Source organism: Sinohyriopsis cumingii, chromosome 17 (genome assembly GCF_028554795.1).
Source record: "Sinohyriopsis cumingii isolate HCF-2022 chromosome 17, ASM2855479v2, whole genome shotgun sequence".
Taxonomy (NCBI): domain Eukaryota; kingdom Metazoa; phylum Mollusca; class Bivalvia; order Unionida; family Unionidae; genus Sinohyriopsis; species Sinohyriopsis cumingii.
In genome coordinates this window covers 98203613-98225023 of record NC_142977.1, presented here as the reverse complement: position 1 = coordinate 98225023, position 21411 = coordinate 98203613, and the positions used below count along the sequence as shown (strand labels likewise).

At 34.2% G+C, this 21411-nt stretch overlaps 1 protein-coding gene across 1 annotated transcript; it reads right to left on the bottom strand.

The window, feature by feature from the left end:
• Positions 1-960: 960 nt before the first annotated feature.
• On the bottom strand, positions 961-19500 carry LOC149779513 (ASNSD1 upstream open reading frame protein-like). The gene is made up of 4 exons (XM_089940224.1): positions 19416-19500; positions 12036-12089; positions 10913-10988; positions 961-9327 (listed from the first exon to the last, which is right to left on the bottom strand). The coding sequence occupies exons 1-4, from the start codon at positions 19431-19433 to the stop codon at positions 9215-9217; spliced, it is 261 nt and encodes an 86-aa protein (XP_089796350.1). The 5' UTR covers positions 19434-19500; the 3' UTR covers positions 961-9214.
• Positions 19501-21411: the final 1911 nt, after the last annotated feature.

Here is a 21411-nt window from a genome sequence, read left to right as displayed (position 1 = left end):
ATGAATGTATCTAATTCATTATCAAACCCATCCAAGCTCTTGATGGTATAAGCCCGTATTTAATGTTTGATTAAAACTATATCAGAAATAGGACTTCCAGAATGGCAACAAGCTCAGCCAATCATAAACAAAATTACCTCATTAACATAAAAGATTTCTTACTCATTACTAAATTCATTCATGATCTTGAAGATTTAAAGAAATGCAGCTTCTCAAGTGGTAACAAGCAAAGCTAAGCACATGCAAATTACATCACTGGTATCTGTAGATCCTGCTAATTACTAAACTCATTTAAGCTATTGATGATACAAGCACATATTCCAACTTGTATCAAAATCAGGTTATAAATAGCAAGCTGTGATCCCTGATGGCACCATGATGGTGCTACAACAACTGGATGTTTCCCTAAACAAGCTATTCATGGCATATATGTGTTAACACACAAGTAGATTGTAGATGGGCCCAAAGAAATTACAAAGGCAAGAAATGTTAGTGTCCATGGACTGAGTCAGTATCTCAGTGGGTGTGTAATGCATGGGAGCAAATTCCAAAGGAGACGGTGGTCAAATCATTTACGAAATGTGGTATTTCCAATGCAGTGGATGGGATGGATGATGATCAACTCTAAACTGATTTCATTCGAGATAAGACCAACATGAAATTACTAACAAATGATTATAAAGACAAGGAATCAGAACTGGACCATAAATAAGACAAGGATGTTTACGAAGACTGAATGACAGTGGAGGAATTCAGAACTTTATTTGGTAACTCCGACAATGAAGATGACTTCTTGGGTTTTAAACCAGATGATAGTAGAAAGTGAGATTTACAGGATACCATGAATGACAAAAATGTGAACTTTACTTTGTGTGTTATAATACTTTTGGAATTAATATATTACAAGATATTGTGAATTGCATTCATTCTGGATTACAAATTGTATACCCGCATATGACATATAATTCAATGGATTTATTACATGAAGGGATTAAACATGCTAAGCATTATCAAACTTATTACAAGAAGATGGATAAATAGTAAGTCATCAATTTATTGGCACATACTCAACTCAATAATACAAATGTATTTATTCTACAATAGTTTATTTTTCCTATCTGTCTGTCTATCAGTTTATACATCTATCCAGTTTGACTTGTTTATTTTTCCCAAGTGTAACACTGACTCACAGACCACATGTCAACCCTTACAGGCAGATTTAACTTGCAAAAAACACCTCGACTTATATGAAAGCCATAGAGAAATTCCCTTTTCACAGCCATAAAGTGTGTGTGTGTGTTCAACTTAATAGTCAAATCAACTTATAAGATGCAAGATCACCTCATTAACATGCACAGATTATCTCATTATCTAATTCGTCCAAGATTTTCATCATATAAACTGATTGACACAGAAAAATCAACTTATAAGCAAGCTTATTTTGTATGATCTCCAGAGTGGTAACATGAAATTGTTGACAGCTGGACAATGTATGACACATGACACACAACAAAGAACACACAGTGCCATATCATAAGCTTATCTGGCCTTACAGCCAGGTTCGCTAAAATTAAATATAACAATAGGACATATAAACTACTTACTTTAAAAATTTTCCTAAATGGTAAAATCTTTTCATTAAAAAAAATAAAATGACTGAGGTTTCAATTTTATTTTCTTTCATTTTCTCACTGTAAATATTATTGTGCAGTCATTTGCGTAATGAAATAAATTGAACTAAATGTAGAAAGAAAGTTAAACAATATGAATAAAGTAATAAATAAAGATTATTCAAGTCTGTAAAAATGAACCCTAACAATTTTGTCAAACAAAGTTTCTTGAAGAAATTGTTGCTCTACTGTTCAAAAAGAATTTTCAGGAATTCAAGATAAGACCATTACTTCTTGTTAACTGCTGAGTGTTGAAACCATTGATGTTATTCTTCAGCAATAAGTTGTTGTTGTTGTTGTGGGGTTTAACGCCATATTTCAGCACACAATAGGCTATGCATGGCGGCCAGTATTAATGGTGGAGGAAGTACCCAGGAAAACCCCCAGAAGAACCATCGACCCACAAGAAGCTACTAGCAGGCTTTCTCACATACCCACATTGGCCGAATCCTAGACTCGAGCCCACGCAGTTCAGCAATAAGATTTTCAAATTAGCTACTGTGGAAACTATACTGAATGTAAGAAAGGCACCATTTTCATTTAAGACAAAACTAGACATCATTCAAATCCTTTGGTGAAAACCATATGCCAGTAGGAGTATATGTTCAGGGGAAATGTTGACAAGATAATGTTAATTGTGGCAGACATACTGGATGTCTGTGAGTCACAATTTTCATGGGCCAAGTAAGTATCATAAGAAGTCCTTCTGTGAAAACTTTATGTTGATATGACCATCAATTTCAGAAGAATAGCGATGACAAAATGCCATAATGAATGTCAAAATTTTCATCCAGACTCAATCAAACACTATAAGAAGTCTTCTGGTTGTTGTTGTTGTTCTAGGTTTTAACGCCATTTTTCAGCACAAGATAGACTATACATGGCGGCCAGCATAACTGGTGGAGGAAGAACCCTGGAAAACCCAGGGAAGATCCACCAAACCACGAGAAGCTACCGGCAGGCTTTCCCATGTACCCACACTAGCCGAGCCTTGGACTTGAACCCATGCAGACAGAGATGAGATGGCAGCGATTCGGAATGGTGAGTGCTTTAGACCACTCGGCCACTCTGGGCCCCCAAGTCTTCTGGTGAATACCCCATGTTGATATGACTTCACATTTAGAAGGAGTAACAGCAAGAAGATTTTCAAGATGGCTGCCACGGAAAACAGAGAGGTCAGATCAGTACCAGTTTCATTCAAGACCAACTAGCCTTCCAGTGGAAACCCCATGTTGATACAACTTTCCATTTATGAAGAGTAGCACTAACAAGATTTTCAAGATGGCTGCAATAGCCATTCTGGATATTATATCAACACCATTTTCATTTGGTACCAACTAGATATCACAAGAAGTTTTCTAGTGAAAACCCAATGTCAAAGTGACTCTCCATCCATTAGGAGTAGCTACAAGATTTCAAAGATGGCCACTGTGGTGACCATATTAGATATCACATTGGTACACTTTTTACTTAAGACCAACCAGACACCTTAAGATGTCTTCAAGTTAAGACATCACACTGATATGACTTTCTGTTCAGAAGGAGAAGCAATAAGAATATTTTGAAGATCACTGCTGTGATGGGCACAATGCATCTGAGATCAGCACCATTTTCGTTTAGGACCAACTAGACATCATAAAATGTTGTTGAGTGAAGAACCCATGTTCCATTCAGGTGGAGTACCAATAACAAGTCAGGCCACTATGGCGACCATACAGGATGTCCATGTGGCACCATTTTTTTCATTCAGATCCAACTCAACATCACAAGAAGTCTTCTGGTGAAGATTCCATGTCAATATGACAGTCTGTGCATGAGAAGTAGCCACGACAAAATTTCAAGATGACAGCCATGACAGCCATATTGGGCATAAATTTTCTTTGATTACCAACTAGAAAACTTCAGAAGTCTTTCAGTGAAAACCTCAAGTTGATAAAACCACTCATTCAGGTGGAGTATCAAAAACAAGATTTTCAAGATGGCCACTGTGGGGGCCATACTGGATGTCTTAGTTGCACCATTTTCATTTATGACCACTAGTTTGAAGTCTTCTGGTAAAATACCAAATGCAAATATAACTCTGTTCAGAGGAAGCAGAGATAAAAGTTTTTCAGATGTCTGCCATGGTGTCAATATTGCAGGGCTGCATCTAGGATTTGGTAAATGTGGGCACTTGCAACCAAAGAATCTGAAAAAATAGGGGGTCAATATAGTGAAAAAGTGGGCTCCAAGTATGGTGTGAAAAAACTTCACCTGATTCATACAGTACAATAGCAAATATATTAAATGTATCAAATGCATATAATGTGTTCTGTATATTACAGTAAAACACTAAATACATATGCTCTATATATTTAGTATAACACTGAATATATATATATATATATATATATATATATATATATATATTTATTCTGTATAGTACAGTATAACACTAAACATATAATGTGTTCTGTTTATTACAGTATAACACTAGATACATTTACAGTATAACACTAGATACATTTACAGTATAACACTAGATACATGTCCTGCCTATTACAGTAAAACACTAAACACATATATTCTGTATATTACAGTACAACACTAAACACATATATTCTGTATATTACAGTATAACACTAAATACATATATTCTGTATATTACAGTACAACACTAAACACATATATTCTGTATATTACAGTATAACACTAAATAAATGTATTCTGTATATTACAGTACAACACTAAACACATATATTCTGTATATTACAGTATAACACTAAATAAATGTATTCTGTATATTACAGTACAACACTAAACACATATATTCTGTATATTACAGTATAACACTAAATAAATGTATTCTGGATATTACAGTACAACACTAAACACATATATTCTGTATATTACAGTATAACACCAAATACAAATATTCCATATATTACAGTATAACACTAAATGCATATCATATGTTCTGAATATTATAGTATAGTATTAAAACTTAAATTCAAGTCATGTGTTTTCTAATGACAGTATTTCTTTACACAAATACCACTGAAGAATCAAACCATTAAAATTTTAAAAATGAAAGTAATAGCACATTCTTCATAAAGAAAAATGCACAATTCTTTTTTTCGTGCATGACTTTGTTTGCAAAGAATTGAAATCTTTTCTGTGGGAAATCTTAAAAAACAATGGGTGGTGGGTGGGAGTGATTTTCACAATGCCACATCCCAGATGCAACCCTGTCTTGTCATTGAGGAACAACTTCTTCGGAAACCAGGGTTGGGATGAGCATCATGAACTATGTTGTGGTGTGGGAGGCAGACAATCAAGACTGTATTCATGACCAGTGGTGAACAAAGGAGATACACATACATTCAATAGTATTATTGATTGCATGCAATTTACTTGAAATAAGCTATTTTAGATATTGATTTACAAAATAAACTGCTATACAGCAAGATTTGATATTGAAATTCATTATGTATAATTAAAACCTGAACTACATCAGATTGTAATAAATTTCAATGTCATGAAGATAATTGATAAATGACAGCTGATATGAACAATGGACAGTGTCAAAAGTTAGTTCACTACCGGTATATTTATTACATATATAATAAATGTAACTTAGGCAATATATCTGAGAGACAGATACTACGGAAACAGAGGAGGCAGAGGATAGACCATTCAATCCAAAACTTTGTGAAACTCTCGACATGTCAGAGACATTCCCAGTTAACCTCTTGCTAGAGAATACCAAATGTTACACGTTTGTATTTATTTCTTACTTGTAATTACTATATATGTGATAATGTTAACATGAATTTCAGTTATTATTAAATTCGACAGGAGTTAATACACAATTTGAATGAAAATAAAACTACAGGCTAAATAAAATTTGTTTTTGTAATTTTCCAAAATTATATGCATAGCTGCCAACCTTCCAGGCTCATAATTAGTGAAAATAGGGATAAAAAGTCATGAATTTGGACATGAATTAGTGAAAAATACCATGACGATAACTCCATCCACTCTGACCGACAATACTACACTATATCAATATCGCAATATAAAACTAAAACACTACATATATGCAGAAATATTTATTTATCAAGACATGATACTGTGGCAGACTTGAACTTCCTCAACTGCTTGATCGTAAATTTGTTTTTTAAACAGTTCAGACTTCTTGCCTGCTGGTTGATCTTGGCGACTAAAAGTGCTGACAAATTGTCTGCAGCTAAGGAGGCCCTAAATTCTGTCTTATTTTTCCTCACTTGAGAAAATACTCTTTCGCTGTGAGGAATACAAAGGAGCTGCAGCACTCTTGGTTCTTCCACAGGAAAATTTGGAAGTGATGTTCAAGTCCGGGAACATTTTTCAGAACAAATGTTTAGCATGGTCTCCAGCTGATAAAGGTAGATTGTGTTCGACAAGAAAACTCACAGATAATGCTTCAGCATTGGTAGCTTGCAGGTCTTCTGCTGGTGGCTTAAAATATTCCAGAGCTGAAATCTGCGAATTCTTAATTTTCCCAACTTCTACGTGTTTTTTGCAACCGTTGTGCTTCCCCACATCATTTCTGCGACCGTGCCCAATACTACAATTTGTGGCACACTGAGTGCAAAAAGCATGATGTATATCAATGTTTAATGGCAGAATGCACGGCCAGTTTTTGATATATTCCAAATTAAACTTCACTTTTTGAGCAATACATTTCTTTTTCCTTGGTGGTGAAGACATTTTCAAGATCTTACATGTGATGCCGAACGGTAACTCAAATCAGTGTTGGTGACGCATGCGCAGAGCAAAATTTCGGTTAAGCCCCAGTTTATCTCACAAGCTTTTGTAAAACTACTCTTATAAATACAGATTAAAATAGGTAAAATAATTGCTACCGGGCCAACTGCACTACTCGGCTGTAGTTCTACTAATATCGCGACCAGCAGTACCGTACCGTTTCGGCAACTGCGAATATCACGACTAATGCTTAACAAGAAATCGTTTATTTTATTAAAGATTTAAAATAATTGAGAATTGGAGAATCCGTGAATTTTTGGCTTGCAGCGTGAATCCGTGAATTGCTGAAAAAGTCATGAAATTCATGCCAAATTCGTAAGGGTTGGCAGCTATGTATATGTCTTCAAGATACATTTATTATTGAAACATTATTTATTAAAAATGTAATGTTTTAACTTTCTTTTGACATAGCAAAAAAGTGAGAATTTGTAAATTTTTGCCATTATTTTTGCTGAAGACTGCTAGCTGTGTAAAAGAAAGACTTGTCATACTACTTAACACACAGGCCATCATCTAAACAATGGCAAACCCCTCTTGGCATCCACAAACTTTGGCACTTAATAAAGAACAGGGCTACATAATGTAACATCCCAGGGAGAAAAACAAATCATACAGGATGCAATACCACCATTATGAGACTGAGGGAGGCATATGTCAATTGAGAGGACACAAAAACAGCCAAAGTTTGATTTTTTTTTAATTCTAACAATGTAAAATGGAAAATCTGAGACAAATGTAACATATACTTATTTGTCCTTCTATATGCATGAACATCCCTGAAGCTGCATCAACTTCAAATTCACTCAAGCAATCTTGTAGTACACATACAATGCCCCAAACCGCAGCAGTGGCAACTACTCAATCACCAATCCTAGATCACTGACATTACAAAATGCACTTAAATAATGTGTTAATAATTACATTGATATTGATGAAGTAGAGGGTCTCCTTAAACGGAGAATATTGAATCACATGAGAAAAGAAAACTGGGATTGATGATCAAACAATCAAACAATAAGTAGCTAATGCACTGTGATTTTAAAAAAAAAACATTTTGGGCATAATACTTTTAAATGCCATATATACTCATAAGTTGAGTCCAACTGTAAATAACCAAGACCCTAATCTCCTGTTACAAAATGCACTATCAGATCAGAGTTTATCATGTTTATCCTGATGAATTTTATTAAAACAGCACAGACCCAGATCTACCAGTGCATTATGTGATGGAAGATCTGGATCTTTGCAGTCTGACTGAACTATGAGGAAAGTATATAAGGTTGTAGCTTTAAAGTGTTTGACCTTTTGTATGATAAAATCCAAGAAGTTTTGTTGCTTTTTACAGATATAATGATGATTTTGGTGCTTGTAAAATTTTAAAATCCATTGGGAAGAAACCATGGCAATGCATATTTAGTTTGCGACTGTCAACACAAGACCATTAACACATGAGATTGCATTTTATCAATAATATTTTTTTTAAAAAGTCTAAATAAGTAGCCGGTGATAGTGAAATGTACTGATCTGACTTTGGTTCATATACGTATGATTTTAAAATTTCTGTCAGCTAAGATCTGTTATATCTTGTTTATCTGGCTGATAATTCCTAATAAACAGTGTGCTGTTCAGGAAAAGTTACTGTTTCAATTATATGTTGGTAACTGGTAATTAATCAAGCATTGTTTTATTTTGATCTTAATATCCATAATACATCCATTAACTAACATGATTATTAAAACCATACTGTAAATATATTTTTACCACAAATATTGGCAATACACATGAACAATGTCCTTCAGTTTAGAAACTATTACCAGTGCACAATCTTTCCTTGCCAATTTCTTTTTCTTAGGATATAGTGATTTAAATTTATATCAGTAATGTCTTGCATCAAACATGATACTGTTCCATGATTTTTCACATATTGTTATTTTGTTCATCATTTGATAACTAGCGAACTTCTTAATTGCCTCACCTTTTGTTTTATCTGATTCAGTTGAAAAGTGGATTAAATGAAGATTTTAACAAACATATTAACAGAATTATATTGTGCTTTTTCTACAGTTACTTATTTACCTTAAAGTCACATTTACAGATTATCTTAAAAAAAAGTAAAAGAATTTTACACTGATTGCGGAAGTACAATATGGGTTTCTACTGTATTCATCAATGTTGTATAGAAAACCTGTATTGGAAGAGATCATATTTGTCTTGACTATAACAGATCTGATACTGTATCGATTTGTGCAACTGAAACCCATACTGTACTATACAATTTAAAATAACCTTATTAACTTTGGCAGGCTAGAATTAGTCTATATTAGATAAACAGATGGATATCTTGGGCCTATTTTCAGGCATACTTCGAAACTTTTTACAATGTTGTTATACTTAATAAATACATCTCTTGGCAAAAATAATATGAATCATTATTTACTCTGTTTATTTGATAAGCCATCTTGTTTCATAGGGTCAGATATCTCCAAGGTAGTTGTCTCCCCTTCAGTCCTTTGTGACAAGGATTTCTAGTTTGTGTGTGACAGATGTACATACATTGTTTTCAAGTGTGTGAGTGTTAACAGGCTAACATTCTCATGATGTCCGCTAAGCTGCAGATGTAGCTTAATCTTTCGGCTGATGAAATGTTTTATTGTCTGATCATTGACACACTTGCTTTCTGTTATAACTGTCTCCTTCTCCTGACTGTGGATAGACTCTAACACTATGCACTATGAGAAGATTACCATCTGTTACAGTCAGCCATCTTGTTCCACTGTGTTAGATGTCTCCAAGGGAGTTGTCTCCCCTTGGATCCCTTCTGATGTGGCCTCTAATTGCTTGTATTCCTTGATCAGGTCTTCTAAATTTTCTACATGAAAAGAGAGACTATAAAGTTAGATGGCAGTGTACAATTGACTTGTCTTCTAAATTTTCTACATGAAAAGATAGACTCTAAAGTTGGATGGCAGTGTACAACTGACTCGTCTTCTAAATTTTCTACATGAAAAGAGAGATTCTAAAGTTGGATGGCAGTATACAATTGACTTGTCTTCTTAATTTTCTACATGAAAAGAGAGACTCTAAAGTTGGATGGCAGTATACAATTGACTTGTTTTCTAAATTTTCTACATGAAAAGAGAGACTCTAAAGTTGGATGGCAGTGTACAATTGACTTGTCTTCTAAATTTTCTACATGAAATGAGCGACTCTAAAGTTGGATGGCAGTGTACAACTGACTTGTCTTCTAAGATTTATCAAATGCAATTCCCACATTTTGAACCTCAGGCTGACCCTAACTGTCACGTAAATGAATCATATTCTCATTTTCAAGAATTGGATCGACAAAACTTTCTCATTCATGGACTGAAATATAACTGACCCAATTAAGAAGCCTAAACTGCAATTAACATGAACATTACAATACTATGAAAATGACAAAGTAACGAAAAAAGTTCACTCCTTAGTAGCCTGGGAAAAGTATACATTTCCTGGGCATGTATAATTTTACATTACTCGCCCAGGAATTTATATAGGAATATTAGGGAAAAATACAGATTTATGAAAATCCTGAATCCTGGCACGCCATGCAGACTGTTCCAAAATGTTTCATTCCCCATGAACATGCAATTCTTAACTGTTAACTCTTTTGTGCACTTAAAATTGTGACATGAAAGAAGGTAATTTGATATATAAACCAAAGAGGGGTCTTAAGACCTCAAGTAGATTTTTAAACGCTTTATGGAGTTTAAACATCTGCAGTAAGAAAACCTCAAGTAGATTTTTAAACACTTTATGGAGTTTAAACATCTGCAATAAGATATTTTTTTAGAACTCTGTTTTGAGTATTTTAAATTTTCATTCTGTCATTTTTTTTTAAAGGACAAGTTTACAAGTTTATGCCCTAACTAAATTTCTTGCACTTATGTTACAAAACAAAAACTATGGCTTTAACTCTAAACAAAAACTCCATGTAACAAGGTAACATCTTCTTAGTCAATTAAAACTCGGGTAGCCATTTCTTAACAGGGCTTATCATAAAACAATGGATAGGACAAAAATCCTCACCATCACAGGCATGAGCTTATAAATAAATTGGTGTTGGGCTTTTTAAAAACTGGATATGCTTTTTGCCTCTAATAGACTCTACACAATAATTCAACTTTTTCATTCATATCCTATCAAAATTTCAAGCAGGTTATGTGGAATTTGATTTGCCCAGTCAAATTCAGTTTTACTCATCCTTGGTTGCTGGGCATCAAGTTTTTTATCTTCCTGCCATGTCTGTTAAAGTTTCAATGAAACAGTCTCCAACAACGATTATATTCACCGGGGCCAGATCAGGGCAGAATTTCCATGTAAATGGATATATAATTCTTGGCATCTTAAAATACATTGACCTGCATTTAAGCAAAAGGCAATTTATCTGAAAGGAACTTTTTTGCAACGGTACATACTTTTTGCCTCCTGGAAAACTTTCTCTCTGTTGGCTTTGAAGAAAACATTGCTGTTCTGCTGCTTTTTGTAGACACTCTGGAAATATTATGTAATTTTGGTATTAAATCTTGATCCCTTCACAAATCATGTGTGTATAACCTTCAAGGCTTATTTCACAATCTTAAATTGATATCACAGCTTTGAATTTCAAAAGCACTGTTGCCTGGCTATAGACTCTTCTGAATGAGTGAAATCCTCCTTTTGATTACAACTATTACAATCACAATTATAATTATTACAATTACAATTATAATTATTACAACCACAATTATAATTATTACAATTACAATTATTACATTCAAGGATATGCTCTTCTAAGGATTATTTCACTGGACTTTAATTTTCTAAGCAGAAAATCTGCACCAAATAATTTCATTGATTCAATGTCAAGTCAAAATTTCAGTTTCCAAAATCTCTTTTACATGCGAGAGATCCAAACAACATCCTGCCTTTACAAGAAAAATGCTATGAAACTTTATGGCAAACGTGGTGAGAAGTTCTTGTCAAATATAGTCACTTATAAAGTCCAAGTTCAAATGCAAACTGCAGAGACCCACATCTGATGCTGCATAATCTGCTGAAGATCTGGGTCTCTGCAATTTGTCAGGAGTAATCAATACAACATACAACACTGTACTTCATCTGCTGGTACATTATGCAATGTTGAATAAGGGTATGTGTTGTTTGCAGTTGGACCTGACTTATAAGCAAGTATACACAGTAAGTATCCATGGTTTATCAGACTTTGTGGGTTTAATACCATTTTTCAGCACATATTAGGCTATACATCATATCAATATATTTGCTGGAAGAAGAACCACACAAGTACGGGAAGCTACGGACAAGCTTTCGTGCATACCCACATTGGTAAAGCTGAGGTTAGAAAACGGGTTGACTGAGGTGAAATGTATGTGAGTGATCAGCAAAGGCAAACACCTTAGACCATTCGACCACCCATGGTCAATAGTTTATCAGGAAGTGTATTCTTTAGAATTCAGCTTTCAATGTTTTTATTTGTTTTCTTGTTGTTGTTTGCATTTTCAACAAATACTTGATTTATGTTGCTAAATGAGTACATCTTACCGCTCCTTTCCTCAAGTTCTTCAACTCGCTTTCTAACACTTTCTGTTCATTAATCTGAAGATGAGAAATGAGAAATGATAGAAAATAATTCATAAACAATTTATCATCAACCAACACCAGAATATCATTAGGCTTCCTGTACTACTGATTAATATGTTACTAAGTGTGCCTAATTTTGTTTTCTTGCTCTGTACTGCAACCAATTAGGTTATTTGAGACTGGCTGGAAGTAGAATTACCGGTAGTCTAGTGACAAACTGTGGGGATATTTGAGATAAGGACAAGAAACTGTGGGGTTATTTGAGATTGGGACTAGAATTACTCTATACTGAGTGGCAAACCACGGCAGGTTATTTGAGACTGGGACTAGAATTACTCTATAATGAGTGGCAAACCATGGGGGGTTATTTGAGACTGGGACTAGAATTACTCTATATTGAGTGGCAAACCATGGGGGGTTATTTGAGACTGGGACTAGAATTACTCTATGCTTAGTAGAAAACCATGGGGTTATTTGAGATGGAACTAATTTTACACATGGATATATACCTCTCCTTTTCTCTACCACATAAACTATCTAAGTCAAATCTTTGGGGGTTCCATTCACTTGATATACTACAGTACCCTAAATGTACAACACGCACTGTCTTTGTTTATTTACATGTACCAGGTATTTGCAAAGATTATTCGTGTATCTATGTATCTGTTCATGATGTGAAAATGTACTGATTTACTTTATTTTTAACTTTGGGTGCAAGTTATAATGAAAACTTGTAATGAAAATGACCCTCCTTTGCTAATCAATGAAAAGTATATACTGTATGTATTCGCCTATAGTCGGGTCAAACTACAAACAGCATAGACCCTGATCTGCCAATGCACAATGCACTAGCAGATTAAGGTTTATGTTGTTTGCTTTACTGATTGCTCCAAACAAACTGAATAGATAAAGATCTGCAGATCTGATGCATTATTTGATGGCAGATCTGGATCTATGCAGTTTGTACTTGGATAAGACTTATGTGTGACTATATACAATATACTCATGTACTATTTTGAAAACCACTTCACTTCTTTTGTATCAGCAACAAAGGAATAAAACTTGTACTGTTTTTGTTTGGCTTCATGGTTTACTGCAGAGCAACACAAGTAGGCAATTGGAAGAAAGTGTCCTACCAATGGACACAACATGGTAGCTAACCGAGGCTGGCCCAACAGTAGAATCTGAATCTACATGACAGGCACACTATCTAACGAGTAGGGGTGAAACAATACACCTGTGCCATGTATTGAATACGAGGAAGGTAGGTCATGGTGCCCTTTCATGTATATTGACATTCTGATCCCATTTCTAGCATGCAGACTACAGATAAACATATAGTTATCATATATTTATATGCAATTCTCATTGATGAGAAGATAACAACAATGCTATCACACTACCAGTTGGTGGCAGTTTTATCCGTTTTAAGCCATTTAATGGTGGCTCAACTTAGCTCCCTTTGTTTTGTACAACAGGAATGAATTGAAAACATCTTCTTACCAATTTTGTGTCTCAGTTACATGTGGAAGACATTATGATGTTATCTTCAAAACAGACAAAATAATGCAATTTCCTCATGCAAAGAAAATCTCATCTAGAACAATTTTGAGCATGGGAATGAGGTTGAATACCAACAAAATCTATCACATTTTACTTCCTGCAGATGCAAAAGACTGTTATACACAGTCCTATTCTATAATTTTTTAACTTACACAGTTTGAAATCTGCCCCACAGCTCATTCTATGCTAATTTCATTTATTCAGCACATTCAATCACTAGTTAAATATTTCTGCATATAAAAAAAGAGAAATTCCATATTCGTTCCACATGTACAATTTAAGGAGAGATGATGAAAGGAAGGAAGACCTCCCTCTTTATTAAAGATATAGAGAGGGGGAGGATGAAATGGTCATAGGTCAATATTTATCTAAACTTCAATATATGTCTCTCTTTCTTCCTGCTCCACTTTCTTATAGCTCTACTGAAATCAACATCTTTGACAGATGTCACCTCTAGTTGTATAAGCATTAATCTGTTAATTAATTCTGAGCATACTCTGCTCCTTTTCTTTGTACATGTATCAATATTGTTCTGTGCTTCTTTCTGAAGGGGTATATACATAGCTAGCTTTGTCAGCTTTAATATGTTGGGAAACTGATCTTTGTTACTGTTATGTACAATTTTCCAGAGCACAGAGATATTATCTCATGGACACATCTGCTCCAAAAAAGGATTTTTCACTAACATCAATTTCCTTTGTTAAATCTGTAGTTTAGTAACTACTATGCCAAATTTCTTATTTGTTCAATAATGTTGTATAAGGGTATTTCGTCCATCAATGCTTGTGCAGAGAGAGGTATTAAAATATATATCTTTATTTCTTAATTTCATTTTTAACCCTTTTTTTTATTCAATTTATCTTGACCCTGATATGGATACATGTATATGGTTTTGTAGCATATGATCCTCAGGGCAAAACTGGTCAATTTAAAAAATGAAAATTGCATTCTACTTTTAAATTGTCTGTATTTTAATCAGGCTCAGTATTCTGTCCTTTGTACATGTAATTTCAAAATACCACTGAAGGGTCATGCCATCTATATTTTGTCCGTCCAGCATGTGCATCTGACTTGTATTTAATACTGTTTCAGGCTCAAAATCACTCACTGGTGTCTCCATTAACACTTTCCCAGCTCCAATAATCTGATATACTTCATAGCTTTAAAAATTATTGCCATCATCATTATCATCAGCAAGTATTTGCCAAACAAGATCGCAATGAACCATGCTGGGAATCAGAAATTTTGGGTTTACTAGGTGTCCTGTATTTTAAACATGCATTTGTAAGACTTTCTTCTTACATGGTTTCAAACTATGCCATAATCCTTATTCCTGGGCATGTTCTGCTAATCAAATTTAGTTTCACAACTATTCATGCCGTGCTTCAAGAACCCAGATGTGGAACAGCTGCTATCTGAAAAACAGATGTCACGACAAGAACGGTTTAAAATAAATTGTATACTTCACTGAGCACATTTTCATATGTGGGACTTTCAATGAATTTGCAGGAGTTGTCTCATTTCACTGTTCTCTAAACACGTGAATTTGTACAAATTTTGCACAATTCGTGCAATAGCACACCCTGACAGCATCTCTGTGTACGTAGTTGACATATCTAATGACTTTCCCACAAAGACTCTGTTGCTCTGCCAATACTTCCTGTTTGCCAAGCAGAGAATAAGCTACACTGATTTCTGATTGGTGGTTATTATTTAACCTGGACTGGAACAAGCAATAACCAAAAATGAGAATTCAGTGTAACATATTTCAACATGCAACAAACTGTTAGCATAGCTTTCAAATCGACCAAAGGAGTCAAGATACAATTCAAAGTACAAACTTCACATGAAAGTGGTTATTAAAATGATTAGTAAAGAACTTCATTATACAAGTGGAACACGTTTGAAATGTATGCTGAACATACCTTGGGTTAAGATAATTAGCATGGTATGGAGGAGGTGGGCCAGATTACGAACCATGTTATTTTGTGTTAACTTGTAGATGGTGAATGGGTATTCGTAAATAGTCTTTTTCGTTTTTACTAACAAACATGAGTGCCTATGACTGCAAATGCTGTTTCAGATGGATTATAACTGTACAGAATAACAAGGCAACTAATAATAAGTATTCATGACTGCTCAAGACTAAAATAACATTCATATGGTAAGTATCGTTTTGTATCAATTCTCCGTCTATTGTATCGATATGTGTATCATTTTCAGCAAAAGTATTGATGCATCGATATATCAATAAATCGTTTCACCCCCTACTAAAGAGTCATAAAGGCTACTGATATATTCTAAAAGCATTTTAGAATGCAATGATGTAACTTTTGTTTGATTAAGTTTTCATGTGTTTCATTTGTTTTGCATTTTACAAAACAAACAATCCAGATTTGGGAATAATTTGGATGGCATTTAGCTTCATCATTTTGATTTATTTTGAAATACAAATGGCTATATATACCAAGATATACAGAAGAACCAAGCTTAGGGAGCAATTACGACAGACATTTTGACACCTGTCGCGTGAAGATTTGCCATTCTTTGCATGTTTTGTCAGACAAAGACATCTGAAAAAATCTGATATCATGATGCCAGCAGCCCTTCTAAATCTAAACACTGCCTCTCATATTCTAAGTGAGTTGCCTGTTACACTTGTCAATGAAAAGTGTCATATAATTTGGCTGAAAGTTACCTTAAGGAAACTGACAAACAGTGGCATTTTTCTTTTGAAGGTCTTTAAAGGCACAGGTAAATTACTAGTATTCATACCTTAAATGTTGTAATTAAATTTAAATATTTAAAACAAACAATGAAGGACATATCTTTGCATGACAGGTGCCATAACTGCATGATAATCTTGGCTTCAAGCTTCCAGCAATAAAGTAGATAAAGGTGTTCACAGTTGCACCTTTACTACTAGGCATATTGTCAAACATCCAAGAGAATGCACTGCTGTAACTACAAAATATTGGTTATAAAGGAGTAATAGGTCAGAAAAAAATCAGAAAGTAAAAACCAATTAAGCAACAGAGCATAAATCCAAGTTTTGCCAACTGGTTGTTCATATAATGTAATCAGTTTGCTAGGATAAATTCCTGACAATTTAAGTAATAATTAATTAATTCAGATCAGAGGAAAGACAGCACTATCATCTTCCATTCAGTTATCATTGATCATATATACACACTACAAGCAATACATATAAAGAATAAGAGAATGAGAGATGACACTGATAACAACTGAATCTGAAGGCAGCACCAAAATTGAACAGCTATTGGTTTAGACAGTTGTTGTGGCTGAAATACAATAAAACATTGATAATGTGATGTTTTGCAAGTTATGTCAATTTTCTCAGTCCAGGTGTTTCAAAATTTGGGAACACGAGTCTTTGTCAACCATTCTGGATCTAACACATACATGTAGCAAAAAACAAATCTCTTGTTAATTTCTTTGACAAAAGTGCCAGCTTTTGAAGATTAAGCTATCCCAACACTGTTTAAAAACCTGTTCTTTCTAAAACATGTACCAACACTTGAATGAATTCAGTCATGGAAAATGTTTTTAAATTGTTTTAAAAATATAACGTCTTCCATCAATCTTGCTTTTAGATCTTCTATCACCAACTAATGTGACCAATGAGGGTCTTCAATCGTTATTGTTAAAAACCAAACAACTAGAGACATTTTTGATTTAGTTTCATTATGTACTGAAATCACTGAATGATTAAACAGCTAGTGGAAAGTAGCCTCATTCTGCCAAAAATCACATGTCTGACAGCAATTAAAAAAGTTTCAGAAACTCTTTACAAATCTGATAAAAGTCAGCTTGTCCAGGGTAAGGGCAAGATGACAAAGAAACTGAATTTGTCACTTGGGGGTGTCTGAGTTTGCCCCAAAAATATGACAAGAAAATATCACAACTAAAGTGAAAGTACATGGCATAATTAAATACAGGTAATAAAAGAAAATAACATATTTTTCTTCATAGTAGAGAACTTCTGTCTTCTTTTTATCATTGTTTGGACCTGAAAACCATAAATCAATAATTAAAAGTTATCAAAAAAGATGCATGTAAATAGTACATGTAGACAGACATGTAGATGTGGAAAAATGGCAGGATTAAAATGCATACATTGCTATAAGAGCTATGACAGACATACATTTATAAAAATAGATAAATGGAGAGGTAGAGATAGGTTGTGGAAATAGCTAGATTTTGTACACTTAATGTTCAACTGATTATGTATATTGAAGCATTCATCCTGGAAAAACTACAAAGTATCACTGTATCCCTCACTGAAACATTCAAATATTCCAATATCAATGAAGTCACCCATTGCATTTTTGCTGGAGAGTGTTCCACTCACACATCTGCTTCTGCTCCCACGTCATCCAATTTTCACCTTGAAATCTGTGACATGCATATAAACAATCTGTGACAAGATTACTTTTTGGGGATTTGTACATACTTTTTTTAATCCAATTAATTATCTGACAAACAATATGTACCAACCAGTCTGCAGTAATAATCACATAACTGATTGCATACTTTGTTTCTATTGCGCTAATGCTTTATACCATCAATAAATTTGGTAATGACCTTTTCTATATGAGTGATCATTTTCATTAGCAGAATATTCCCGACGAGAAACTGCGACATAAATACAATCACATATTTCTTAACCAAAAATTGTACTTCTTAATATACTTCGGAGCAGGATCGTAAGAAAAGATAGTTCCACTGCATTTGCCAATTTCCATTGCAGGCTGGCCACTGTCACATAAAGCACATTTTTCAATTAAGTTCATTATATAAAAATAACCAATAAAAACATTTATCCATATTTTGAGATCAAGACCACTAAATAAATTTTGTGCATAATGATTTCCATTGCGCAGCTGGTCGGTCGCTTAGTCCTACAATGTAAGACCTCGACCTTGATATTTATGTTTTGGGCATAGCACTAAAACATAAACAGCATGTGATAGATCTTACATTGTAGGACTAGTCAGTCACTTTCACATGAAACACATTTTTCAATTAAGTTAACAATATAAAAATAAAATATTTACTGATATTTGAGATTAAGACCACTAAATATACTTTAATGACTTCTGAAATCTCTGTTGCATGATTTCCATTGCGCACCAGGTCAGTCTTTCAGCAAATATGCACTATTATTTAAAATAAATTTTCATTTTTGTTTTTGGTTTTGTCAATTTATCACCAGAAATCATACATAGTTCAAATAGTGACGAAACAGTGTTAATATATATAATTGGCTTCCATTGCATATTTTTACTCCCAGTACATTTCAGTTATCCATTGCATACTTTAGTAACTTAAAGTCTTTAAGCCACACGGGTCATTCAACACCGATTATTTCAGTAACGGGTGTCATTGTTAAGAATTAGATCTGACATACCTTTAAGTGGCAAGTATTCACTTCATTTAATAATTTTCGTCTTGAAGTTTCTTGGTGATAGTTAAGGTGCAGAGCATTCAATATTCTGGATTGAATAGACTTTGATTAAAGAAAATTAGTTTTAAATTTTAAAAGAACATTTTATATTTAATTTAAAATGAGTAAATGCGCACACATAACCAATGTGACTTGTACTATAGTCATACACATATCAACAACTTGTACAAGCAGCCGTGCATTCTGAAGCAGTTCGTGACCAAAGCTTTTGAAAGTTATTAATAATAACATACTTATAAATAGATTAGTTAGAGCTCTATTTTATACATGAATATGAAAATACAATTTACATTTTTCTCAAGGTCCATCTCCTTTCTCCGTGCAGTTAAGCGTATAAACAAACCTATATAAAGGACGGTAACTCCTTAAAGTAAGGTGCAGGGGTAAAATATGACATAATAAGAACACATCCCATATCATCGCATATTGATAATTTCGACACATGCGCTACAACAGACTTGAGAGAGGAAAACGTGATTTACTCAGGTCTTATCCTTCATCATGCCTTAGTCTATATACAGTCTCTTGCATAATATGATAGGCAGGGTCCAGTGTCAGCCGGAACGTCCTTGCCTATTTATATCGCATGTTAGAAAGAAAAAAAAATCAGATGCAAAAAATGGCCATTTCGAAAGGGATCAAACCCATGGTAACACGTCATAACTTCATTGACGTCACATTACTTCGATAACTTGTCATTACAAGCAGAAACATAAGCATCATTTTCGGACTATTGAAAACGAATGATTTCTTCATTTTTGTTTATTACGAAGTTGTATTAATACATTAGAATTAAAGGTGTACATAATTTCATTGATTATTGAAACGTCGACGGGTATTATTTTTACGACACCTATCATTTGAGTTTTTAAAAAAATGGTTCTTTCACATCTAACCGGATGTTCATCAACTAAAAAAAAACCAGCTTGTCAATCTGGGAAGTATTAGAGCGATCACCCCCGAGTCTCTTTCAGTGTATGGAACTTATTCGATTCGCATCTGAAAACGAGGATGTTCCGAATGGGTCCAGTGTCAAAACGGGTAATGTCAGTAATATGAGTGTCAGAACGAATCATTTTATTAATCTGAAGAACTTTTGTAACTCGCCCTGAATTTTTTTTCTTTAGGCTATTGCTTCTTTCAACATTTTCAAGATGCTGTGAATGAAAAAATAGTTCGATGCACCTGCGTCTACATGGTCAATCCTATTTTCGTAAAAAGCCAAGAAAGTCCAAATGGCAGCTATCGTGCGATCGGAACATCGCAGAAGTTAGAGGTTATGGAAACTGATTTCTACATTGTTTGTATATTTTTTTAAATCCACGAATTGCATAGAAAAATTAAAAGTACAGATATTTTGCTGACGGTTGAATGCTTTTTTCAGTGTGTCTATTTCACTGTCAAGATCTATTTCACTGTGAAGATCTATTCTTCTTATATAGTTGATCGTATTGAACTTCGCCGCTGACAATCACACAGAAGCTGTCCTCGCCAAGATACCATTGAGTAAGATCCATTTTCTCATAGCTGGAAGCCTTTGCAGACCACCAAGCAATAGTTTTCTTTACATGAGCAGCAGAGAGGGTGAACAGACCACTTAGGGGAATGGTCACCCTTGTGTTTTACCAAAAAAAATAGTGACCACTCATAGAGGTCAATTACCACGTCTACGATTATTGTTTGTCCCAAACAGAACCGTAGACGCCCCTCTCTGCTGCTATCAATATTGGGAATCATCATCTGAATCATGGGAATCTTCATCTGTTTCATCTTCATCTGAATCTTCGGAATTTGTTCTATGTTTCAAGTAATATTCAAGTTCTGATGGTGGTTTTTCTATTTTTGGATTTATGTTCTTTCTTTTTCTGTAATAGTTCATCAAACTTCGATATCGATCTCCACCGCAATTTTTGCAAATCTGATATAATCCTCTAACGCCGTTGTTACATCCAACACAACCTCGTGGACCAGCATGAAGGTTTTTCTTTATAAGATAATTATGTTTCTTGCAATATTCTCCACGGCACCTTTTGTTGCATTTATCTGTTGTTCCTTGACGCAGCCACGCACAGTTGTTCATTATATTAATGATATCTGTTTAATTAAATTTAATTTTATCATCACCCCTGTTACCCAAATATTTTATCAATACCCACACGATATCTTGTTCTTGGATCATGTAAATTTATTGTTATAAATCCATGCGGGGTAGCTTGCGCTCGTGAGAAGAAATTTTTGAATTTAATTATATCCATGTCACCACCACACCAGGTTTGATGAATATTT

Excerpts from the sequence above, each read along its gene's own strand:
- LOC149779513 (XM_089940224.1), bottom strand. Across the intron at positions 10,989-12,035 it reads AGAACTTGAGGAAAGGAGCG|AGTGTCTACAAAAAGCAGCA; the intron begins GTAAGATGTACT and ends TAATATTTCCAG. Across the intron at positions 9,328-10,912 it reads AGTTTTCCAGGAGGCAAAAA|AAAATTTAGAAGACCTGATC; the intron begins GTATGTACCGTT and ends CTTTTCATGTAG.